The sequence below is a fragment of the Actinia tenebrosa genome, unplaced genomic scaffold (assembly GCF_029948245.1).
Source record: "Actinia tenebrosa isolate PJP-AT-01 unplaced genomic scaffold, QUT_ActTen_1.0 PGA_scaffold0__85_contigs__length_37466705, whole genome shotgun sequence".
Classification (NCBI taxonomy): domain Eukaryota; kingdom Metazoa; phylum Cnidaria; class Anthozoa; order Actiniaria; family Actiniidae; genus Actinia; species Actinia tenebrosa.
This window is the reverse complement of record NW_028292569.1, coordinates 18,187,324-18,213,546: the sequence shown is the minus strand read 5'-3', so window position 1 is coordinate 18,213,546 and position 26,223 is coordinate 18,187,324. Positions and strand designations below refer to the sequence as shown.

Here is a 26,223-nt window from a genome sequence, read left to right as displayed (position 1 = left end):
TGACAAAGAGGACGTTCCACGCGTGGCCACGGATTCTTTGTATGTGAAGCCCGAAGTGTTAGAAAAAATGCAAGAGTTTTACACGGAGGACGAACTCGCGGAAAGTGGTCAATGGCGTATAAAAGATGAAGAGATAAAAGCCTGGAGAGAACGTGTGGAATACCACGGGAAACACGTAAAAGGTGCCACCGTCCCCACCGTGGAGCCATTGCCATCCGTTGTGGACCCCATTTCTTACCAACGCTTTTCGTACCTGTACGGGCCGGGAGGCAGCGGTAAGACCACCAGGGTTTTGGAATTATTTCCTCGCGTGAAGGTGTTAACGCCGACACACCGCCTTGAAAGAGAATTGACGGAGATGGGTTACGACGCGCAAACGTACCACAGCTTCTTTCGCTGGAATGGTCAAAAGTGGGTGCCAGAAGCAATACGCGACATACCCCCGGTGATATTATGGGATGAGATTTGCACCGTGCCATTAGAAATCCTGCAGGAATTTGTAGACTTCCTCCGCGGAAAGTGTCAAGTTATATTTGCCGGAGATCCATGCCAACCTCCTCCCATTTGCGGAGAAATGCCCCATAAATGGTTAAAAGGAATGGTAGACCATGCAGAGGAAATCAACGCTGACTACCGCAGTAAGGATCAAGTAAGAAACTTAAAGGCGGAACTTCGGGGCCTCAGTGATGCCGAGCAAAACAAGACGCTGCGTAAACGCATCCGAGCGAAGTCTTACGAGGACTTCCTTGGCGCGTGGCATCCAGAGGATTTGGTGTTGAGCAGCAAGCGCGCAGCACAATCGCGAATACAAAAGGATTTGCTAAATATACACCGAGAGCGCTTCCCTACGCATCCCGTACCTGTTTGCTACAAGCCCCACGATACCCGCATGCAGAAGAGAAACGTGTGGGTGCCGGGCACCGACGTCCAACTGCGAAACGCGGTAACTCATGATAAAGTCTGGGTGCCTATGGGAAAGGTTGAAAAAATAACCTCCCATCCAGATTGGCGTTTGGGATATTGTATGACAGTCCACAGCGCGCAAGGGCTTACCATAAAAGAAACCTTATGGATCATAGACCAGCGGTTATGTTGGAGTAATTTGATATATACCGCTGTGAGCCGTGTGGAGCATGCCAAACAGTTGAAAAGAAGCTGGGGTCCGCAATTGCGTTACGATAAGACGCCAGAAGATATAGCAAAGGAGAACATTGCTAAGAAACTCCTTCGCTACAAAAGACACGACGAAGAAAAAAATATGACGTTCGACCTATGCGTGGACGATGTCTATAAGAAAGGGGCACGGTGTGCCAAATGTAACATACCTCTACTATGGAGGTTTGACCCAAATGACGATCAGCAGTTCTCCGTGGATCGTATAAATAACAAACGCGGGCATTGCAGAGGTAACGTAAGACTGACATGCCTAGAGTGCAATCGGGCGCGCGGTGCTGCGCTACTCTGAGTCTTTGGGGACTATGAGCAGCTCTTCCTTAACAAATCCACGACTTGGGCCATTTAGGTAATACAACACAGGTTGCCCTTCCTTGGTGACGGACTTTGAAATCTCATACGTTTCCAAAGACCAGTTAGGATCCGTGGCTCTCTTACTGCCACCTTCGAGTTCCCCCGGCTGATAGAGGTATCTGACCACTATGTCGCGGGGGAGCTTTTTTTCCTTTAGTCCGACCGCTCTTGAACTTCTGACGTAGGACTTGTGTTCCACGTGTTTCTTCTTCATAGCATCCTTGGGTTTCATCCCCGTAGCCCTGGCCGCCTCGTTATTCAAAGCCGCGATGACCTGGGGGAGCCGCTGTGTCCATTCCCTGTTGCGTTTGGAGGGATCTTCCAGCTCTTTCCAATACTGGTACCCAAAGAGACGCTCGGCCAGGGTTTTATTGAATCTTTCGACGATGCTCTGACCCCTGTGGTACTCTGCTTCGGCTCTCCTAATCTTAGTGTCGTGGTCTTTCAGGGTTTTGGTAACCACGCCCATGAACTCTGTCCCCGCATCCACTTGCAGCAGCTTAGGCCATTTCAAGACGCGCTTATAAATCCTACCTAGGGCTTCTGCGACTTCCCCAGAATCCTTGCTGGTTATGGGTTCGGCGTCCTTGTATCTGCTTGCGATATCGACTACGGTCAAAGCGTACCTATAGGTCTTTCTTCTCACCTTGTCGTGCGGTAAGAAAAGCAAATCCGCCTGATGAACTTCATTAGGGGTATTTACGGTGAAGCTGGGCCTGGGAATGTACTTAGGCACGGGAAGATAAACCTGCCAGATGGTTTGTTTTTTTAACCAGTTCTTAACCGTTTCTTCTGATACCCTGGCCGCGGTCGCGAGTTTCTTGATAGCTGATGCTCCTTTCCAATAGCCTTCAGGCCCATAGTAAATCCTTTTGAGTTTGTCCTCCAGGCGGCCCATTATATGAATTCCAAAACGAGATTGATCTTACGTCCGTTAAAATCCACCGTCTTTCCGTCCACCTTAATGGTGATGTTTATGCTTTCTACCAAATTAGACAAATCATAGCTTAAAGAAATGGGAGTGTATTCTACCAGGTCAAATGGATTACCTTTGGGCAGAAACTTGGACATGAGAGAAGACTTTTCTCCATTGTTGTAACTATGGACTAAATCGCAATAGACTTCGTAAGAGGATGCGACTTTCCATTTCACAGGTATGGCTGTGTTGGTAATCGTCTTGCCTGAGGCACATAATAAAGATCCCAATGGGTCAGACTTTCCAAAAGTCATTGAATAATTTGACATATTATGTTTGAGGGTCATTTCGTGCGGCAATCCTGTGGTGAGAGTATAACCGTGTTTTGCTAATTCCTTGGCCAGTGTGATTGGTGTATAATGTCCATCGGGCAGCAATACGGCTTGATAGTTAGATCCTCCTGTATGCTCAGTGACTATGCCCCTAATCAGGTTATACCAAGAATTGTACAAAGAGCAACTAACCAACCGAACCTTATGGGCTTTAATGGGGGGATTTAAATAAGTGGTAAAGTCATTCTTGTCGCTTTCCAAAAAGACGATCATTATATTAGGGGCATTTTACAATGCCCACGCCAAAGCTACGCCTCCCGCCAGCCCTGCGACTCCTACAAAGACCAATTCATTGTCTTTTTGTTTCTTAGAAGGCTGGTAGTAATTCTTAAACTGAGGCTTTCTCATTCTAAAGTCGGGGTGTGCTTGCGCATAGAGCTTAAAGGCGTAGTCTGTGTTTTCGAAGTTCTTATCCGCCTGCATCTTGTCTTGGTAGTTCTTATCCAACCAATCCCTGTAAGCTTGTCTTTTTTCATTCCAAGCTGCTACGTCCCTTTGATATTTCTCCAGCGCTAAGTCGTGCCTCTTCCTTTCGGCGTTAGATTCTGCGTTTCTATCACCGCTGACTAATCTATCCAGATATCTACCACCATAGTTAGCTCCAGTGAATGCTAAAGCTGCAATAACTCCACCTGCGACTAAGCTAACCATTATATGTTAGGCAGGTACTTTTCCTTCTGTAGGTAATTTCTTAGCATGATAGCCCCGCATACGACAGCGGTCATCTTAGCAAAGTTACTCAGATTCTTAGTTGGGTCCTCAGTAAGGTCCTCCTTTAGGACTTTCTTACCTACCCAGCCAATACCGGCGATGATGGAGGTTGTGATAGCAGCTTCTTGGACGGCGTCAATTAATTTGGTCGACATTATATTACAAAGCGAGAAGGTTACTCCATTTCAGGGATCTTACTTTTTCTAACAGCCGGTTCCACAGGTGCGCGATATGTTGGTGGTCCTACCTTTTTCGTAGCCCGCCATTGTAAGTAGAGGCTGCCTGCTGCTATAGCGACTCCTAACGCGCCAATGACGTATCCGGGATTCCAAAAGGATTCCTCTTCTTTCTCTTCCACCTTTTCCTCTTTCTTTGCTTTGTTCTTCCTGTTCATCTCCGCGAGCTTCTTTCCGGCAGCGACTCTGCCTGGAGATTTAGCCTTGGTAATCTTTTGCTCGGGCTGCTCTGCCTTCGACTCTGGTTCACTCATTTATATCTAAGGACTTGAAGGACTTGATAAGTACTTGACGACGACTTAAGGATGACTTGACAATGACTTGACTAAGTACTTGACAATGACTTGACTAAGTACTTGACAACGACTTAAGTAAGTACTTAAGGACGACTTGACTAAGTACTTGAGGCGACTTGATCAGGTACCTCAGTAAGTGCTGCCTGGAAGACGTTTTCGACTTCTCTGTCCTTCTTGAAGTCCTTCCAAGAGGCACCAAAGGTGCCCGCAAGTTCCTTCAAGTCGACATGCTGAGCTACGTGCAAAGCCACAGAGGCAACTGCCATTAACTTACCACACTTTAAAGACAACCACCCACAGGTTATCTTAAGTTCTTGGGCGATGACATAGTCCTCGCTTATGTCCTTCCGCAGCTGCTCCACGTCGTCTATAGGCAGCGCAAGTCCAAGCAATTTAGTCGCAAGTCGGATAGCGGAGTCTGCTACGGCGTCCGTGGTCTTACTTGCAAGGGCAGCCTCATACCTCTTATGGAACTTCTTGACTTCATCTTCTGACAACTTATTAACCTGCTCATGGGTAAGTTCCTTGCCTATCATTTCTTTGCACTTCCCCGAAGACACAAGGATGTTAAGTTGTTCCTTGAGGTTACTTTCATCTAGCTGTGTGGGGACTTCATCTAAGAGCTGCTCAATGTCCATATACATTAGGAATCATAGATTCCAACCGTGTAGGGAAACCTCAAAGAGAAGATCATTTTGGAATGTTGGTGCGTTTTTAAATGCCGCATGTATTCGTGTAACTGTTCCTTGGATATCTCACCGCCGTAGTCGCTTAAGATGGTTTCCAGGTCACTCCGGCTCGGAGTATAAAATACGACAAGTGAACCTATGTTTTCCCTAAAAGGTTTAGAGACGCTGGTAAGCTGCTGGGAAAGCAACCAAACGCTGATATTGTCATGCCTACCGCTGAAGGCGAGCTTCACCAACTCCGAAGTGCGTCTTTTTACGTCGTCCCCGCAGGCAATGTCATCCAATATGAGGAGCGTCTGCGTATCTTTAGGGAATTGTTTGTGCCAAAACTTCAAATGGCTGGATAACTCGTTAGGGTCCAAAATATCCACAAAGAAGTCGTCATCTTTCACTCCTATGCCCGTCCAGGTGCGGTTATTCACGTAGGTGGGGCATAATAGCACAATATAGTCAAAGCGGTATCTAAAGGGTCCTAATAGCTGCTCCACTACGAACTGGGTCTTTCCGCAGCCGGTGGGTCCTACTATCAGAGCATTGCAGGGAATATGGTTCGGATCCATTATATATACGATGGACCCAGTGGAAGCAGTAAGAAGGATTGCCGCCGACGCAAAAGATAAAAGAGACACCATAGAAATGCAAAGGGAGGAGATCGATCGGTTAAAAGAGCGCGTGCAGGAATTGTATGATGAAATGTGCAGCCTGAAGCGCGCGGAGAGGTTTGGTGCGCTTTTGACGATGGCCGGTTGGGCAAAAGAAAGCATTAAGGACTTTATGCGATATCCGCTGTAGAGCTGTTTAAAAGACGCCTTAGAATGTTAAAGATAAGGTTGTTAAATTGTTAAAGATGTGTGCGTGTGCTGTTTAAAAGACGCCTTAGAATGTTAAAGATAAGGTTGTTAAATTGTTAAAGATGTGTGCGTGTGCTGTTTAAAAGACGCCTTAGAATGTTAAAGATAAGGTTGTTAAATTGTTAAAGATGTGTGCGTGTGCTGTTTAAAAGACACTTCAGAATGTTAAAGATAAGGTTGTTAAGGATGTCTTGCACGTTACTTCTAAAAGACACCTAAGAATGTTAAGCGTATGGTTGCCAAATTGTTAAGGATGTCTGCATGTGTCGTTTAAAAGACACCTTAGAATGTTAAAGATAAGGTTGTTAAATTGTTAAAGATGTATGCATGCTACTTTTAAAAGACACCTCAGAATGTTAAAGATAAGGTTGTCATATTGTTAAAGATGTGCTGTTTTCATTAAGAATGGGATTTACACAAACCTTATTCTGAGACATCTCTTAAAATAGTAGTCTTAACAATATAACAACCTTATACTCAACATTCTAAGGTATCTTTTTTTCTTTTAAACAGCATCCTTAACAATTTAACAACCTTATCTTTAACATTCTAAGACATCTTTTAAATGACTCATGCATCCTTAACAATTTAACAACCTTATACTTAACATTCTTAGGTGTCTTTTAAAAGACACACGCAGACATACTTAACAATATAACAACCTTATACTCAACATTCTTAGGTGTCTTTTAAACGCAGCTGTATGCTCCCGTAGACCTGTTTTAAAAGACACTGCAGAACGTTAACAATAAAGTTAAAAATACGTTATATTGTGCTTAAGGTACACTTAAGTATAAATGAACTGTTCAATGTGTAAAAAGGTGTTCAGCACCAAGCAAAGACTACAATACCACGTTCGTCGTGGCGTTTGCACAAAGAAACCGATTGGTAAAGTTTGTAAGGATTGTGGTAAAGAATTCAGCACCGTTCAAAAGATGCGACAACATCAAGACAAACGCATTTGTGGGCTTTGTAAGGGCTGTAATAAGGAATTCCCTAACACCTCCGAGCACCTGAAAAGGGGCGTCTGTGAACAAAGCAGACAGTGTAGTTTCTGTAATAAGATACTAAGCAGTCGTCAACGTTTACAGACGCATCGGAAAACACACGAAGTCAACTATCGATTTCTCTTTGGGAGCTACGACTTGGAAGGCGTGGATTGCTACCAATGTGCGGATTTGATGTGTCGCTGCCCGCATAAAGAGGATTACTTAAGGAATCGCATAGATTACCATAAGAAGATAGTCCGTACTTTCCCCTCTTTTGAACGCGCCGAAGGCGTTCCGTGGACTAAAAGGGAGTATTGGAGGCAGGAGTGCGATCGTTGTGGTTGCATCAGAGAAGAGGAACATATCTTCAACTGCCTCGACAAATAAACGTCCTTAACAATATAACAACCTTATACTCAACATTCTGAGACCCTTTTAGAATGGGGTTTGCGCAAAGAGTCTCAAACCCCATTCTTATTTTTATTATTAAGAATAATGAATAAAAATAAAGACCCCTTTAAAGGTATATGCTAGCCTACGCAGCCGCCTTCTTAGGAGGATTCCTAATCGCCCTTTCAATATATGGACTGTATTACGTGCGAACTACCAGCCGATTGCATTACGCCCACTCCTGCACCGCGTAAAAAATACACCTGCCTTCATTGCGGCAAGGTATTTCTTGAAGGATCCCATTGGTGCTCCGCGGAGCAGCGGACTTTAGCAGACGTCCTTACGAATGCAGAGGACTCTCAGGCTCCCAATTAACCACGTCAAATACCCACCTGCCATCCTTTTTACCATGACTCATAACATGGGTAACATCCTGCCCTTCGATGGCGTACCTTATCCTATCGGGCGCCCAAAGGGTGTATGTTCTTTTTTTATTCTTTAAGACCAAACGCAGGCGGTCCAAGTCTTCAAAGACCACATAATTCTTTATCTCGTAAATCTCCCCCACCTGCAAATCCCTCCAGTGCGTTTGTATAAACTTTAACTCGTTAAATTTATCCTTGTCCATATATTCTATGAAATATCTTTAAGTGTGTTGCCAAAGTCTCCGAGGTTTTAAAGCCCTTACAGCACCACCTGCAGGGAATTCGTAGGTGTTCAGCATACGCAGTGATCTCCCTGCAAATGACATCGTAGTCGCTGCTTACGAGCACCTTATAGCCGTTTTCTTCATACCTCTGTAAGAGTAGTTGCTGATCCTCAGATAACCTGCCGTTGCCTTTTGGGGTCTTTAGCTCTATGCAGAATCCACAGTAATGTGTGTGCGCGTTCAAGATCATTAAGTCGGGTTGACCGCGTTGATATCCTTTCTGCCAGCACTTTATACGTTTGCCGTCTGAATCCTGCAGTTCGCCTAGACCGGGTGCTATGAGCATTTGGGGGTAAAACCTGCGGATGTAGTCCATCACCTTTTTATGCAGGTCGAACTCATTTTCTATTTTGAATACCAACTTGTTTGGACCGTCGAAGCGCTTGTCTATTGCATACTTACCCGTTTTTCTTAGCGTAGGAAGAACGTCACCTAACACCCATTTCCTGAACTCCTTAGCTACGGACTTTTCAGATCCGAATATTAACTCATAAAGACCCATTTCAGTGATGTAAACGGAATGTGGTTGCGCATTAAGGGTGTCAGTCAGATTGACACCCTTTATAGACCTCAAAGTTACCTTGTTTTCCTCTGATACGTGATCAGACGCCGCTTTTCTGGAATTTACGTAACCCAAGGCATCAGCCACGGACTTCGCTTTGAAGTACAGTTTGTCGCCTTGCACTATACATTGCAGTTTCGTACCGTTGTTTTCAAATATTTGCAGCATCGTATATCTAAGAAATATTTTAACCTTAATATGCAACACTTTTAAGTTGGTTACTTTCTACGCTCAGTTGCGCGTCTGAGACGACGAAGATGTAGCAGTTTATCTTGTCAGCGTCGCCCGCAGCAGCATTCTTGGTGCGTTTGATCTCCAATGTTATACCATCCTGCGTATTTACTAGACGGAGGCCCTGGCCATGTAGGTCTTCGTCGTTAATGGTGCGCATGTCAATCCACAGCGCATACTTATCCTTAAAGAATTCCTCAGGGTTAATTTGGTCGCCAAACTTGCGCATGGTCTCTCTGTACACGTCTGCGGGCTTTATCCCCTGCGAATATACTTTGTTTGGAACGCCGTTGATATTCACGCCGACGTTAGTAATGTTGGGGTTGTGAAAGGCCTCGGAGTCGCGCTTACCAGCCTCATAGGGTTTGGCAAACACCAGCATCAACCCCGTGAGACTTCTTCGGGGGAGGTTAATGCTTTGGTTGATAACCTCATCCGTCTTATCCAGGAAGCTGAACGTCTTATACATCACTACGTGGTCGTATAAGAATGCTTTTCCGGAGCTGTATTCCATGCCAGCGCTACGTGCTAAATCTTCGCTGTACACGGTTTCGTACTGTAATTCTAGATTAGTGATAGAGTATGGGGTTGTCGTGGTAAGTGCACTGCTTAGCCCACCAATGATGTTATTAGCATCTGCTAAAGTTACTTCAAACTGTAGCTCGGATAACTGTCTTGGGTAATAGACACCGTGATTCGTGATTACTTCAAAGTCTAATGGTATGACATACTTGCTACCATAGGCGGTCTTTATTCGCTTTGCGTCTGCCACTGCGGTTTCTCCGCTGCCGTCAGTAGGTTGCGTTTTCGTAGGTGTGCGGACCTTACGCAGGATAACACTACCAATTCCTTGTTCTATCCTTTGCGCGCGGTCAAAGGCTGTCAACCATAGATCCTTATAGGTGGTATACAGATCGTACCTATTTAAGTCCAGCAAGGATTCCCCAGCAAACTTGATTCTCATCTTAGAAACGATGTTGCGACCCACGTTGTTAACGATAATCCTTTCATCTGTGGGGCTTGACTGTACCGCTAGGTCGAACCTCAGCGCCAGGGTGCCAGGAACCAATACTAGGTTATCCGTTAGGCGGGGAACGCCCACATACAGCGTTTCTCCAGGCTTTGTGCTAGAAGGCGTAAAGGTGACCCGGTGAAAGGTGCGTTCTGCTTTCAGTCCGCCAACCTGCTTAGGTAATACGTTGGGATTTAACTTTGAGCTTATCATATATAATGGAAGTAGAAGGAACAGACCCTGACTTCGATCCCACCACTGAGGAAGGTCAGGCTGACATTAACGACGGTGATGAAGAACCGCTGCTTCCCACCCAACAAGTCGACGATTCCCTAAGGGATAGGATCGCAAAGGTCCTAAGACATCCCAAAGCACGCGAGTACACGTTTCCGCGTGAGCACATAGAGCTTCAAAACATGGGCGAGCCGGAAGCAGCCGCGCGGGAAACCGTAGAGTGGGCAACGCAAGAGCTAGAGCTGCGCTACGACAACTTTGATGCTGACGACGTAAAGCTCACGGAAAAGGGAAACAAAGTCCTCATAAGCGTCCAAGACTTAAGATTTCCCGACAAAGACCGCTGGACAAAACCGCAAAACCTCTTTGATGAGGAGGGCAACGTTAGGGGTGGCGTCTTGAGATTAAAAGGCTTTCAGCGTGCTACTAGAAGCCTGTTAGAAAGGCTGCACAACTTAACCGAAAGGACCAACGCGGAAAAACGTGCCGCGGATCTGCAAAGGGAGTTAAGAGAAAAAGATGTAGAATATGCAAAGCAAGGTCAGCTACTTGCCGATGCTGAAAAGAAGTCCGCCCAACAAGATGAAAGAATAAAAGAAATAGGAAATCATGTGGATCAGGCCCTGCGCGAATTAGACAAAGCACGGGAGGACTTAGGAGAAGCCCAAAGCTCTGGCGCCTCAGTGGAAGCGCTGCGGGAAACGTTGGAAGAAAGGGAGGAGGAATACATGAAGCAAAACCAGCGGCTTGCCGACGCGCATAGGAGGGAAGTCGAATTTAAAAATCAAGAAATAAGGGAGCTGGTAGACCAAAGGAATGAGATTCGACGTGAAAGGAATAAATTACGAAAGGATCTTGATCTCACCCTGCAGGCGTTGGACGTAAAAAGCGAAAACCTGCGTGCTGAAATGTCTGACTCCTTGGTAGAAAGGCGAATGTTAATGTCTGAAATCAATGCAAAAACAGATCAAATTCAACAGAAAGATCAAGCCATCAAAGACTTAGAGTATGAAATAGAACGACAGCGGGGGGTAATCGAAGATCAAGAACGCCCTGAGGAAGAAAAGGAGGCAGCTCAAAAGGAAATAGAAAATCTAGAGGTACGCCTTGCGGAATTACGGGTGGAAAAGGAGAAGTTGGAGAAAGAATTAGGGCTTACCACCAAGGAAAAGATAAAAAGAGCCCTTTTGAAATATGGTCTTCCGCTGGCATTTGCGGTCGCTATTTCGAGCGTAGTAGGCGTGATCTTGTCCGCGCTTAAGGCTACAGGCGCGGGCGTAAAGAAATTAGGCAATGGGCTGACGGACTTGGGAAAAAAGATGGCAGCCGGTCTTCCTGGGCTGCTGGGTAGTGTTCTTGGCCTGGCACTGAGGGCCGGCGGAGAACTGCTAAAGTTCGTGGGGAATAACATTTGGATATTAGTCGTAGCTATTGGAGTGGTACTCCTGAAGAAGATGAAGGGTTGATCTTATCCTTGTGTATTACTGGTGGCTTATCGTCGTCAGGCGCCCCTCGGGGTGTTCTCGACTGGGGATAAGTAAAGATAGTATTCACACCGCCCTGATAATTCGGAACTAGCGGTATGGCGGTCATAGTGCTAATGGGCTTATGATTCCAAATAGCATCAGTCGGGGGGTTCGCCTTTACTGTGGCGGCATTTATCCGAAGGTAGGCAACGCGGTTGGGGAGAACTTGTAACTTCGCATATTGGCAATTGACTATCATGTGAAAACTTACTGGTGTTAAGTCTTCTACAGTCGGTGGTGGGGGTTCCGACGAGAAATGAACTGGGTTCCTATTATTATCTTTTTTTCCGTAGGGTAGTAATGGATGGTCATTCTCATCGACAATCCTAAACCCGGCTTTACACGAATACGCCGTCGAAATACTAATAGTACACATGATTAATCCCAGGCCCCCAACCTTCACCCACAGCCCGGTGTCATACCATTGCTGTTCTAAGTAGTCCTTCTCCTCCAGGTAATGAAGGAACCAATCCTCCTTCGCGTGTGGGTTCATATATTTAAAGACTAATCACCGTAAGAGTGCTAATGGTCTTATGATTATAAATAGTATCCCTTTGATTTTCTATGCTATTTACCGTAACCTTTCCCGTATCGTCTACTCTTATCTGCAGCTTTACCTTCCCATGGCAATCGGCGACCATGTGGAAAGTCCAAACGGAAAGATTCTCGGCGCTGGTTGTGGTGGGCTCTACGGAGAAATGCACAGGCTCCCTGTTGTTTGTCTTATTTCTCATAGGCTGCAGTACGCCATTCTCATCCAGGAACCTAAAGCCGACGTTGGCATGGCTGCTCGTACCAATGCAAATACTACAAAGGATTAACTTCTTCCCTGAGTAGTTCAAATTCACTGACATGCCCTCAACGTCCACCCAAGACGCCTGGGTGTATTTTTTCTCGCCTGTGTAAGTCGTATAGACACAATCTACTCCAGCTACGTAGGGGTTGTTCATCGCCATATATAATAACTCAGACCAACGCCTGCGGCGGCTAAGCCGGCTTTTAGTAAGTTATGGTCATATTCCTCCTCTTTTTTAGGCGCTCGGTATACTTCTTTTGTTAGCTGCACTTTCTTAGGTGGTTGCGTATGGTGCACTTTTTTAGGCTGTTCAACAAAGTGCCTTCTAATAGTGTCAGAGTTCACGTCGTTCACCCCAAACTTCATATCCTTAGTAGCTCGTTGAAGTTTGTTGTTGTATCCTACTACAGAACCAGTATTTATAGATAAATTACTAGGCATTAACCAACAACCCGGGGCTACTGCATAGTCCAACCTTGCCTTAGAATTTTGTATAGCTAGTTGGTAACGCTGTACGCCCTTGCTAATGTCGCCCTCCAAGATCGAACTTTCGAATAAGATCAAGGCTTCGGCTCGCGTTTCTTCTGCGGCGCCGGTATTCCCCACTATGCTGGATCGGGTGTTTACTTGGGCTCCAAGGATAGAATAAACGTAAGCTTCTATGCTGCGGTTTAAACGGGCAAGGCCGGCTTTGGTTAGTCCTTTGCCTTCTGGGGGTATGAAATTAAGATATTGCTTCGTTTGCTCGTCGTTGGTAATCTTGATAATCAGCGGGTTAGCCCCTGCATACTTACCACCCTCGTCTTTGAACAGAGGTCCATCGCGGACTTCCTTAGTGGTCTTAGCATTTGGTTCGAAGAAGGTGCTACTGTCGTGAGTTTCCTTATGATATCCCGTGTTCCATTGTAGATTCAATGCATGAACTTCCTTATCACTTAACACATGTCCACTAATCCCCCAATAAGCCCAAATATGTCCCAGACCATTGTTAGCGCCGGCAGTGCATCGGAAATCCTTCCCTACAACGCCAAACTCCTTACAAAGTCTGTCATAAGCCGGCACGCTGTATTTATTATCTCTTGGATAAAACGTGGCATCTCCCGGCAGCGCAATAACACCCATTTCATGTAGTATTCTTCTAACCGTGAAGTGGAAGTGAAACATGAATATTGAATTCTTCATCAAGTTTGCGCTTACCCCACAACCGCCGGTGGCGCACCAAACCGCAAAGTTCAACTGCTGCGGCCAATAACGCATGTTAGGACCACTTAACCATTCATGAGATTCCTTAGCGGTGGTATGATTAATGGGCACGTTTTTGAAGATATCTCGCACCTTTAACGGAAAGGAATGGTTGTTAGAGATCCGCATGTTCAACGTTAGGTCCAGGCTTGGATGTTTATCGAATGACACCGCGGGTATTGGATAAGTACTGGTACCCAGCAATAATTCCTTTGACCAACCTTGTACGGGTTTAGGCCTAGGCGTTACCGTGGGATGCTGCACAGATACCGTAGGCGTGGAATGCTGCAGCTGATTGTCTATTTGCCCCACCAGCGTAGGTTTCAAGTCCGCATTGCTGTACATTCTGGAGCCGTTATAGTAAATACCGTCGGGTCTTCTTTCAAACTTACTAGGGTCTGCATGTGGAAACATCTTCCTAAAGGCCCTCCAGTTCCAATAATCCCTGTTGTCGTGATGTGGCTGCTCCTCTATGTTATTTCCAAAAGCGTCGTACATTAGTATATAATGGATGTTATACCATCAGCACCTCCACTTTATCCTGATTTACCTAAGGAGGAACCTAACGAATTAAACGCCGAGAACTTTCGTCTGAATAAAGCGAACTTAATACTGGCTTACTTGGAAGGGCAAGCGAAACACTACGAAGAGGTCAGGAAAAAGTACGCCAGAGCCCGAAGCATACTACATAAAATCGCGATAACTTCCGGCTCCATGTCCGCGGCGTTAACAGGCACTGGCGTTGCTACTTCGCTTACCGGGCCTGGAATAGTCGTTGGCGTTCCTTTAGCCAGCGTTGGAGCCGTCTGCGGCATCGTTTCCGCTGTTACGACAGGCATTATAAAGCAACTGTCCGGTAAGATATCCAAGCACGACACTCATATAGCCCTAGCAAGAGCAAAGGCTAACACCATCGCCGACTTGGTCTCCAAGGCTCTGCGGGACCGCCGCATAGACGACACGGAGTTTTCTTTGATCCTCGCGGAGGAAAAGAAATACGGCGAATTAAAGTCGGGCAATAAAAAAACCATCGTGAAAGATCTGTCCGAGGAATCTCGCAAACAGATCTACCAGAAGGCAAAGGAAGATCTACAAAGAAAACTCGCTCAGTAGACATCGCATGGGGATTTCGACTGCACATTTCATCTTCTCGGAATCCATTCTAATAGGGGGTGGTTGGGGTCTATTTTGTAAAATATTTCGTAAATTACGTCGGGGTAATAAGGAATATCCTTATCCAGCCGACAGAATAACCACTCGGCCCTTTGCATATCTGGGACATGAGGAATACGCCTACCGGTAATTTCAGACAAAAGATAGGGAATAGCTTTGTAATATTTCCCTAGTTTTAATTTTTTCAGCGTTTTCCGTAGACTTTGCGGGGTTGGCTCTTCTAAATGGTCTATGATTTTCTTCTTTACTTCGTCGCTTAAATATATCGGATGTAAACCTTGGATATGACTCATCCAGTCCCTGAAGTATTTTAATCTCTTATATGGCGTTTTCTTACGACCTCCATTGGCGTAATATTGCTCTTTGGTAGCATTTGGTACGGCGTTACGAATATTCTTACCACACTCGTAACACTGTGCTGACGTATCCTCCTCTATCTGCATTTTTTTACCACAACACCAAAAGGATTCTGGCTTGGGTATGACGACTCTAGGTCTTAAACAAACCACACAGAAGTCGTTAACGAACTTCTTACATTCATGCATCGTATATCCGACAAATATCTTTACCTCTGTTTGCGACCCCAACAGAGCAGCAGTTAGGCACATTTCGCGCTGCAGGCGGATCGCGCAAGACCCCCTGTAGGGCGGGTTACCGACCTCTAAAAACCCACCCCCCCCTGGTGTTTTTCGACTTGTGATTTTTGGCAATGCCGGCAATTCGCGACTCCGCCTAACTGCTGCTTCATTCCATTCCTTACACGATCGTAAGCCATTCGGATCGGCCGAAACCAAAACACTACGAGGAACGCATGTCACAAGATGGATTGCACGCGCTAGATAGATCAACCAAGAACAATGACTTTCCTTACACAAACAAAATTTTAATGTGCTCCCTTGGTGTGTTGGGAGGGACCCGACGCGTGCGTGCTTTGTGTTCTCATAAAACATGCGCCCTGGCCAATCAGAGCGCGAGATTTATTACAGATAAATGAAATGTTATAGAAATTAAAAATCGCAGGTAATCTTAATTTGCTGGGAGCCGTCTGATAGTCGTGGTCGATCAAGACCTAACTTACCTTGGAAAAACCATATCTGATTTTTTAAAGCTTCTTGCTGTTTTCCTTTTTCTGGTTGATCAAAAAAAACCACACACACAAAAGTGAGACTATATATAATGAGGAATGCTTTGTTGTAGTCAACTTTCCAAAATGGCGCGCGGCTATATGATGTAACATATACCCCAAGAATACTAAGAGTAAGTTATAAAGCTAAAGACCCAATATATAAGAATAAATACAATTATTCAAAAGTAATTTGAAAACAAGAAAAGTACTTACGTTTTGTAGGTAATACGCTAGCAGTAACGGTGGTTGGGCTTGGAGTTATAGTAGAGCGTGTCGTGAAATTTAAGCCAACTCTTGGAGAGATAGTACGGCTTATTTGTTGAGTTGATTCAGTGGGTATCGTTCTTGTTCGAGTGAGTGTTGTAAGGGTAACAGTTTGTCCGTGCAATGGTCCTATAGTAAGACATTTTGTCAAATCAGTTTATGTTATTTAAATGCAACAACTTTTTACATGTAGATAGTAGTTTACAATTATCAATATTTTACATATTTTACCTTCAATCAGCTCCGAACATACAGCAAGAATAAGGAGTACTTGGAGAAGTGAGATAGTGGTTTTTACCATGTTCACGGATCGTTTGAGAGTGCTTATGGTCGAAGACTAACTGGCGAGCTCGAGATCTAGAAAGTCGGCATAAAATGCAAATTACTAACCAACTTATAAGACTATTTGAAAGAGTCAGTTAAACTAACATTTTTGACGACATATACACAAAATATGCACGTGAACATCTTAAGCAAGAACTATTTCAAATAATCGAATCGTGGCTATGCATAAAATAAACAGTTAGCTAGCAAGGACTCCAGTTTGGATCTACTTAAAGAGGCGTGGCAGGGGGATGGGAGCAGCCCACCTCCTTCGTAGCAACAAAATGGCGGCTCTTTAGAATATATATGGTAATAAAATAAACTTAAACATAATGCAGGCCTTTTAAATTTTCTGTTTTTTCCTTTTTTTTCTTTCTTTTCTTTTTGGTTCGGCGTTTCGGGGGCTAAGACAAAATGGCGGATCTTTGAATTTGGGCCTCCCCCATTCTGGCTGCGCCCCTGAGGATGGTTAACCGTCACAGAAAGAACTCTAAAACAACCTCTGGCTGATTTAAGTCAGCCGCGTGGCTAGCGCTAGCTAGCTCACAGATCAAACCTGAAACCCTCAGTAACAAACTCTGAGGTGTCGATCTATTAGTCAGAGCACGACTAAATACAGAGATCGAGCCAAAATAACCTCTGTTGAAGGCTGGTCTAAGTAAGCGCATTGCTAAAACGCACAGCTAGATCAAATGAGATGAATTTAGCATGTTAGGTTTTGTGGGGGGAGGGGGGGGGGTTTGTAACTAGAGAACCCCTCAAATCAAGGGAATGACCATGCAACAAAAATCTAATTATATATACCACAACAACGGTGACAACCGCACAGCAATGACAGCAGCAAAAAACAACAACAACAAAACAGCTATAATAACAGCAGCATCAGCAACAGAAGCAACGACAACAGAAGCAACGACAACAGAAGCAACGACACTGACATCATGCAGCAACGACAACAGCATGCAGCAACCACAACAATTACAGCAACAACGACAACAGCAGCAGCAGCAGCAACAGCAGCAGCAACATAACAATAAGGGGCAAGGTCAAAACAATGGTGCAAAATAGGGACCCGATTTTACGAATTAAGGTGGTGGGTACCGGTACATACCCCCTCCCCCCTCAGAAATCTGTTCAAATGCTCGATACTGCGGGTCTGTAGTGGCAATTTCTGTACACGAATATGCTTTTAAGCATACATGCAGACAGACAGTCCATTCATTTCTGTGATTTGGCTTTTAGTTTTGGAGATATTTGGAGACAAAATCTAAGATTTCACTTCCAGAGGTGGTGGGTACCGGGTAACACCTCCCACCACCCCCCTAAATCGGGTATCGTGAGATGAAACGGGGGGGGGGGGGGGGGGGGGGGGGGGGGGGGGGGGGGGGAGGGGGGGGAGGGGATGGTGGGAAGCAGCATCCAGCGGTCTTCTCCAATCGGTCAACAACTTTCGATCAACATGGCAGCTGAGTCTGCAGCTCAGGTTAGTAAATCTACAATTGTTTTACTCTAGATTTCATCATAATTGTACATTTTAATCCTGTCTCCTACATATAAAAAGTGTCTAATCTTTTTTTAGCAAATTTATCGTCTTTAAAATATTTTTTTAAAATTTCAATTCATTGCATCATCGAATCGACTTTGGAAAACTTCAGCTCATCTTAGACTTAATATTTTGCTTTTTTGCTTCTGAAAAAACCTACTTAGAGCTAAACTTTGACATCTTATAAATTAAAGTTAAATTGAATTGAGAATTTGGAAATCATTGAGAGAGAAGATCGATTTTTTTTTTACCTATCTTTGCATTTTTCGAAATCAAAAAGAATATTTGTGAACTTGAGCTTATTTGCTGGCTATAGTCTATGCTAAGTTCGACAGCTTATTTTGAGAATATCATCTTGTTAGAGTTCATTGAATGTATGAGCTTAGACAAAATAATTGATAATAATTTAGATTTGTTATTCGTATTCATTAATTATTTTGAAATTAGGGTTAATTTCGTGTTTTAATATCTTGGCGTTTGCAGCTATTTTCCCGTCTTGGTTCTAAACAGTCTCTGGAGGGGTTAGACACTGTTTTCTTTTCTGACATCCCACAAGGTGTAAAACCAGGAGATGTGATAGAATTCCACGGAGCAGAAGGGTGTGGAAAAACAGAGATGCTTCTACATCTAATAGCAAACTGTATTTTGCCAAAATCTTGGAAAGACTTACACCTGGGAGGAAGAGGTGTTGGAGTAATATTTGTTGACACAGACTTTCACTTTCAACTTCTGAGACTTGTTACAATAATGGAGTATCGAATACACAGAGCTATGAGACAAATAAACGAAAGAACTGGAATTCCAAAATTTGAGGAAAAGTTTGTTTTTAATCATGCCTCAGCATCGTCAAGTAAAGATACTTCAAAAGATATTGAGGATTTTATTAGAGTATGTTTGGCACGTCTGTTCATATTGCGCTGTAACAGTAGTCTCGAGCTACTTGCATCAATGTTGTCACTTGAGCAAATGCTAATAGCCAAGCCGGAAGTATGTGTTGTTATGATTGATAGCTTGAGTGCATTTTACTGGATTGATAGAAGCACGGGTGGAGAAAGCACTACTGATCAGGAAGAAAAGATGAGAAAGTTAATTGAAGTGATACAGAAATACGTCAAGGAGCATCATTTGGTATTCATTGCTACAACACATGCAATTTTCAGTGCAAGCAAAAGAACTCAAGATGGAGTTGAGAATTATTTATGCAAGTCGTGGTTGAGTGTTGTAAGATATAGATATTTATTTAGATCCCATACGGAGTACGACACGTCATCTAGATCTCAAGCAGTTTATACTGCCCAAAGAACAACTCCAAAAACTAATGCTGTTAAAAAGTTTCATATTTATGAGAAAGGAATTGAATTTATGAGATGATATATTGAATTCTTGATTTTGGGATTGAAGAGAAAATGCAACTTATCAGTAAAGAAATTATAATTATTGGTAAATGTCAAAGATTTTATTTTAGAAAAATAATTAGAAAATAATTATTCATACTTTCCCCAAAGAGGGGATTTGAATTTCCAAGGGGTGGGGAGGGTCTGAGGAGGGTATATTGTGTAGTACCAGAAAACATCCATACCTCACCCATGGAGGGGGATTGGAATTTCCAAGGGGTGGGGAGGGTCTGAGGAGGGTATATTGTGTAGTACCAGAAAACATCCATACCTCACCCATGGAGGGGGATCGGAATTTCCAAGGGGTGGAGAGGGTCTGAGGAGGGTATACTCTGTAGTACCGGAAAATATCCATACCTTCCCCATGGAGGGGGATGGGAATTCCCAAGGGGTGGGGAGGGTCTGAGAAGGGTATATTGTGTAGTACCAGAAAATATCCATACCTCACCCATGGAGGGGGATTGATATTTCCAAGGAGTGGGGAGGGTCTGAGGAGGGTATATTGTGTAGTACCAGAAAATATCAATACCTCCCCCATGGAGGGGGATTGGAATTTCCAAGGGGTGGGGAGGGTCTGAGGAGGGTATACTCTGTAGTACCAGAAAATATCCATACCTCACCCATGGAGGGGGATTGGAATTCCCAAGGGGTGGGGAGGGTCTGAGAAGGGTATATCGTGTAGTTCCAGAAAATGTCCATACTTCACCCATGGAGGGGGATTGGAATTTCCAAGGAGTGGGTAAGGTCTGAGGAGAGTATACATACGTAGTGAAGGTGAAAAAAAGTTAAGATAAAACCTGTTCATGGCATTTTTTGAATTGAAAATGGAAATAAAATTGGGAAAGATATAGGAAACCCACTGACTGCATGTTTATCCTATTTTTCTTTTTTTCAATTTCCCAACAGTAAGTTCTCATTCTTTTAAAAACATTTTCCCCACATAATTGATGATTACCAAAATAAACAAAACTTTTGCAAATATTTTTTGTCATCAGTGATTGTTTTGACTCCCAAATTTCTGTGAAACTGATATTAGCATACACGTAATTGAAAAAACGTAGTCGGGTTCGAGGTCACATAATCGAAGCTAAGACCAAAAAGGATTTTGGGTACTCCGAAATGTGTATTATATTTGCATAAAGACATGTAAATATGCACAGTAGAGCAAAGTCGGTCAACCTAGATCAACAACATGTCAAAGTCATGATGCATAAAATGTGCACAGGAAGGGAAAACTGCAATACGCATGAAATTAGCATAATTGTTTTTCCATGCTTCCCTTTCGCCTTAGCTTTGATGATATAACCTTTTTTTGAACCGGACGTTTTTTCAATTAGCCGTATGTGCAAAATATTTAAATCTTGAAAACATTGCTATTTTCTATCAGTTCTATTTTCAATGGGTTTGTCTTAACATTTTATCTTTATTTTTATTCCACGAAACCGTCAGAAATACAATGTTGTTACATAATTAAAACATTTTAATGAAAAATATTCCAATGGAACAGAAATAATGATAAGGTCAGTCCCATTACAACGCTTTACTCGTGTACCAAACCAAGTATAACATAAGTTCAATTCCAAAACATTTTGTAGCTATTGCCGAGTTTACAATAACTTACAAATTTCTTGCGCGCTGATTGGTTATTTTTTATCATCAATAAGAGGAAAGACAGATAAAGCTGACGTCAGCGAGTGCACACTCTTTCAGTTGGTTGTTTTGATCACTAAAAATGAGAAGTTTTTATCGTAAAAATAATTGGCGTTTGCCACATTAGGCGAAGCTGGAGCTGCAGCTGATTCACGTTGCCTTTTTACTGTACTTTTAAATTCATCAATTAGGTTTAGTATACGAGTAGAGTGACTAGGGAACAGCATAACACTATGTTAAACATATCTTTGGTCACGATAAAGGTCTTATATACAGTACTACCAAAATCATTTTAGCTTTTTAGATGGAATTACATGATAATTCATGCATGAATATTTTTGCACGTCATAGACCCTTTCTATGCAGATGTAGCAATTTGATTTATTGAAAAAGGAATCCAATTTGCCATACTTATATCTATAAAACTGTGAAGATAATATCTGGATTGTACCTATTAAGATAAACTCATTTTTATCAATCTCTAAAACAACCTCCGAGGTGATTTTTAAATCACGACTTAAATAAAGCGCAGACTAGCTCATAGATCAAATTGGAAAAGATGACTTGCACTAACAGGTCATGTGAGAGCACCTTGATATTGGTAGGGTGGCAGAATTTTAGCTCACAAGTGAAACAGGAAAAATGCCATTAAATACAAAATGGAATATTTGATAAGGATTTGCATGGGAAAATATACAGGATGGCAAAATATTCTATTTTATATATTTTAAAACAATTTTTCCTATAGTCAACATTAAACATTGTACTCCTCTTACTAATGTTGCGCTGCTCTTTTTATTTATACAGTTGGTTTTCATGCAACTGCTTGTTTTAAGGGAGGTAGGGTCATGTGACCTGTTGGTGCAAGTCGTCTATTTAGCATGTTAGGAGAGAGAAAAACTGGAGAACTTGGATCAAACCCCTTCAATCAAGGGACGGAGACTTAACTGTAAACCAACACCTGGGGCACCACCCTTGATTCCTAAGTCAAAGAAAGTAAGAAATCTTGAAATTGTGAAATGGTACAATGTAAGGGCAGTTCTTTCCCTTCCTCATTCATTTCAACACATCAACTTCAGTAGTTTCAAAAAAGTATAACATTATTTCTTATACATTCAAAAACTCACTCATGATTCATGAAGGAAACACAATAGAAATCATGACCATGAAGGAGGTTTTATATGTGTTTTATATGTGTTTTAATGTATTTCATATGTTTTATATGTTTTATATGCGATGTGAGGCTTAAGTTGTGAACAAAGGGATCTGGCACGACTCAAAGTAATCTAGCTTGATTCAAAAGTCATGAATCACGCCAGAATCCTTTGTTCACAACTTAAGCCTCACATCGGTGCGAGTTTTGAATTTGGTCTATAGATTCATCTTCATTTGCATAAACTTTAACTTGGATTTTCTCTATCAAACATGGTTCATTTCATAAAGAATTCAGTACAATATGAGAACATACATCATCAGCTTTTGAAGCTGTTCAATAAACTCGCAGATCATGTTTTATCAGGTCTAAAAATGCTCGGCAATGCCCATGTTTCAGCTATGCCTCGTGTTTTTAAATCCTGATAAAACACTCCTGCGAGTTTATTAAACAGTACATAAAGAATGTTCTAATACACGTCACAATATCCCTGAAAGTTTACTAATATTTATATGATAATTTTGCCTATTCCTTTTCCTAATTAAATAAATTTTTCCAAAAGCAACACGAGCATAGTAAGGGCTAATGAAGGTGGCAACCTAGTAAAGGTTTACAAGTAATAAGCAAGGGCAATAGCAGATGCAACAGCAGACACTGCTACGACAGCACCAGTCTTGATGAGGGTTGGCCAGTAGAATCCTTTACCCAAGTCCCAGACCTATAAATTGGATGAAAAATACAGTTAATAATACTAGTTCAAACTGAATACAGTACAGTGCTAAAAGACAGTAAAGTTATATACATCTATTAGTTACTAACTATAGCTAAAAAATTAATGGCTAGTCAGGTAGAATGCAAATAATATACCCGTGAAATAGATAGCTAGCTAACTAATTACTAACTTTGTGCTATTGGTTGCCTAATTCTAATTAGTTAAAATAGGCGAGCCGTGACGGGTAAACTAGTGCACGTGTGCCACTCAAGGGCGCACATTTTAAAATATTTTTAAACACATTTACAAAAACTGAAACAATATTTAATTGTACATATTGTTTTTCCTTTGTATAATTTTACATGTTCACATTTTCATATCTATTCATTTGCGTATTGAGTTATCACTCTAGTAAATGCCCGTGCCCTTGTCATGCCTCACTGAATTCCTAATAGTACAATGTCTTGTCTAATTAAGTGCTAACTATTTCCTATTTCATCCTAACTATTTCACGGGTGTATTATTTGCACTCTACTGGTCAAGATGCCAGGCCAAATTATTTTGGCCATCGATAGGCCTTTTGCAACAACAGGTCACGTGACCCTACCCCCCTACCCTACCCCAGTTTTGTCAAAGTGAACATCAGAAATGGAAAGAGCACCTCAATATTTTATGTTTTACCTCAATATTCAAGTAATGTTTAATAAACGAGCAGGAGTGTTTTATAGGGGTATAAAACACGAGGCATAGCCGAGTGGTTTTAAATTCGATAAAACACGATCTGTGAGTTTATTAAACGGCTTAAAAAACCCATGATGTAAGTTCTCATATTGTACCGAATTCCTTACGAAATGAACCAAGTTTGATAGAGAAAATCCAAGTTAAAGTTTATGCAAATGAAGACGAATCTATATCAGATATAAAACCTCCTTCATGGTCATGATTTCTATTGTGTTTATTTCATGAATTATTAATGAGTTTTTAAGATTTTTTAAAGCGGGATAGGGTCACGCGACCTGTTGTTGCAAAAGTCATTTCATACCAAGTGTCTAATTCCATTGATTCCATGGTAGGTGACTGGGAAGGCCAGCAAGGCTTTAAAGGTAAAGATGATTGGTCTAGGAATACCAAATGACTTCACTATGTTCACATAATGCTCCAAGTTATCTGGTAACGTCAGGGCACACAGTGCAAATGTTGTTGTAGCTATGAAAAGAAAGAACAACAAATACTGTGACTAATATGAAATTTTATGAGTTTGAAATAGAAATAATAAAAGAAAAACAATAAAAACAAAACAAAACTTTTTTTATTAGTTTTCATATTGAATTGCTCTATTTGACTATGATGTCACAACAAAACAATCTTCAACAATCTATTGTTTAAACGCAAAGGATCATGGTCGTCGGAGGGGGTCAAATCAATGCAATTTCACCGAAAATTGTTCTAAAACCTGTATCAATCCACGAAGAGAAGTAGAATAGCCAGCAAATGCTAGGAATATTATTTAGTACATATTACACATATCATATCTGAAAACCAGGCCATTTTAGATTTAATTGTTTTGCTAGGAGCAAATTATGTTGAATTTTCTATTGGATTTGGCGATTCTATCCCCCACATAAACAAGCAGCTACGTCATAGTGAAATAGGGCAATTGTCTTTGTAAGGTTACTTTTCATATGATATCGTAAATAGTCAAGACCTTTGCAGTTTTATCCATTTCAGCTTGTGGCAGAAAACACAAACTTGGTCTTGATAAGTTACTTATATAAGTGATTTGATAATGCTCAACCTTATACAATTGCAATATTAATGTTTATTACGATGGCCAATCATATCAAATGTTATTGAAGATATAAATACCAATAGTCATGAGGAAGCCAGTCATACGATGAGAGCCAGACAGCAAGGCATGGAACTCCCATCTAGAAGAACAAGATTGTCAGTCATTACATTAAGGCCCTGGCTAAACGAGCATGTTCCCCGATGATTCCAAGTTTAGCCACATGTTAAACATTGCTACATGCAACAAATTTTGCTTCCAAGATGCAAAAATGTTTCTGCTGTGCGGCAGAAACATTTCATGCTTCCAAGATGCATGGAAACAATGTTTCCGATGTCTCCTCGTTTAGCCACGAAAGTCAACATCCTAAACGTTTGTTACTTAGCAACGCTAGCTCTATCTTGAAAGTGCGCATACGCTAACTGATGTTGAGCAAACATGTTCCCGATGTTCCCTGACAGTTTTGCCACCTTTGGAAACATTTAAGAAAACGTGTTTCTGGAAACATGTTTCCTCGTTTAGCCAGGGCCTTACAACGAGAGAGAGAGAGAGCAATTTCTATGTCTACCGTCTTCTGCAAATATAAATACTTAAATTATGCAATAATTAGATAATCTAGTAAAGGCAAAATAGCTGTGTTATGCTACATAAGCTCTATTTATCTCTTTTTTGGTATATTTAGACGTTTTTCTTTAGCACAAAACGAAAACAAGTAAGCTTAAATTACATAATCAACCGTGATTAAAAAATTCTTACTTATAAATAAGAAGATGTGGCGACATAGGACGTTTTAACTTTAAATTTTTGGCAACAAAACCATCTGTTACTTCCTTCTTTGGAGTGGTATTAACAGAAACTCTGCAAAATATAATTAAATAATCGCAAAAATAGAAAGAATTTTGTACAAACATTACGTGCACAAAGTCACAACTCAATACTTTATTTTACCTTTGCATCAAAACACATGACGTTCGAGTCAAACCCGAACGCAAAAAAGGAGAAAACCTTGCCGTATTCCTAAAATGAGGATAGAAGAATCAGTTAAGATGTATTGGAGGTTGAGTTTGGGGATTTATTTTGGGTAAAAAATGAATTTGTTTAGACGAACCTGAGAAGTAGACTAGCCGCCATCTTGGAATATTGAAGATTGGATGGGAATCATGGGAAGGATTAACAGGGTAGAAATGACGACTATCAAGGGGTCCTCTTAGGTTATTGCATCTACCCTCCCCCTCTCCAACGGTATTTTATTGCTCCTTCGATTCTCACACATAAATTAAGTTCAGAAAGAAAAGAAAAGAAAAGAAAAGAAAAGGAAAGAAAAGAAAAGAAAAGAAAAGAAAAGAAAAGAAAGAAAAGAAGAAGAAGAGAAGAGAAGAGAAGAAGAAATAGAGAAGAGAAAAAGCATCCCGATCCTGCCCCACGCCTCACCTCCTCCCCTCCCCCCCCACCCCCTCCCCTCCCCCGCCTCCCGCCCACCGCCTACCCCACCACTACCCTCCCCCCATCCCTCCCCTCCCCCCACCTCCCCTCCCCTCCCCTCCTCCCCGCCCCCCCTCCCTCCCCCCCTCCCCTCCCCCCCCCCCCCCCCCCCCCCCCCCCCCCCCCCCCCCCTCCCCTCCCGCCACCCCACAACCACAAGTATGACCCAATGCACGAAAGACTAGAATGATTGAAGGGCTATCGCAACAAAAAAGGGAAGAGCAGGGTAAAGAAAGATAGAAAGAGATAGAAGAAGAAACAAAGGAATGAAAAAATATATAAATGCATTTGGTCGTGATATCTAGTA

The 26,223-nt window shown here is 42.4% G+C and overlaps 2 protein-coding genes across 2 annotated transcripts; one reads left to right on the top strand and one right to left on the bottom strand.

Moving 5' to 3' along the window:
• Window positions 1-17,643: 17,643 nt before the first annotated feature.
• Window positions 17,644-19,178, top strand: LOC116299905 (DNA repair protein XRCC2). Its single transcript, XM_031708623.2, has 2 exons — window positions 17,644-17,679; window positions 18,223-19,178. Exons 1-2 carry the CDS (start codon window positions 17,656-17,658, stop codon window positions 19,108-19,110), a joined length of 912 nt encoding a protein of 303 aa, XP_031564483.2. The 5' UTR covers window positions 17,644-17,655; the 3' UTR covers window positions 19,111-19,178.
• Window positions 19,179-20,536: 1,358 nt separating this feature from the next.
• Window positions 20,537-25,586, bottom strand: LOC116299914 (succinate dehydrogenase cytochrome b560 subunit, mitochondrial). Its single transcript, XM_031708631.2, has 6 exons — window positions 25,543-25,586; window positions 25,383-25,451; window positions 25,191-25,292; window positions 24,515-24,576; window positions 23,691-23,854; window positions 20,537-22,654 (listed from the first exon to the last, which is right to left on the bottom strand). The coding sequence occupies exons 1-6, from the start codon at window positions 25,563-25,565 to the stop codon at window positions 22,547-22,549; spliced, it is 528 nt and encodes a 175-aa protein (XP_031564491.2). The 5' UTR covers window positions 25,566-25,586; the 3' UTR covers window positions 20,537-22,546.
• Between the last annotated feature and the right edge of the window lie 637 nt (window positions 25,587-26,223).

Excerpts from the sequence above, each read along its gene's own strand:
- LOC116299905 (XM_031708623.2), top strand. The coding sequence starts at position 17,656 with ATGGCAGCTGAGTCTGCAGCTCAG. Across the intron at positions 17,680-18,222 it reads CAGCTGAGTCTGCAGCTCAG|CTATTTTCCCGTCTTGGTTC; the intron begins GTTAGTAAATCT and ends TGGCGTTTGCAG.
- LOC116299914 (XM_031708631.2), bottom strand. The coding sequence starts at position 25,565 with ATGGCGGCTAGTCTACTTCTCAG. Across the intron at positions 25,293-25,382 it reads TCATGTGTTTTGATGCAAAG|AGTTTCTGTTAATACCACTC; the intron begins GTAAAATAAAGT and ends TATATTTTGCAG. Across the intron at positions 23,855-24,514 it reads TGGCTTCCTCATGACTATTG|CTACAACAACATTTGCACTG; the intron begins GTATTTATATCT and ends TTCTTTTCATAG.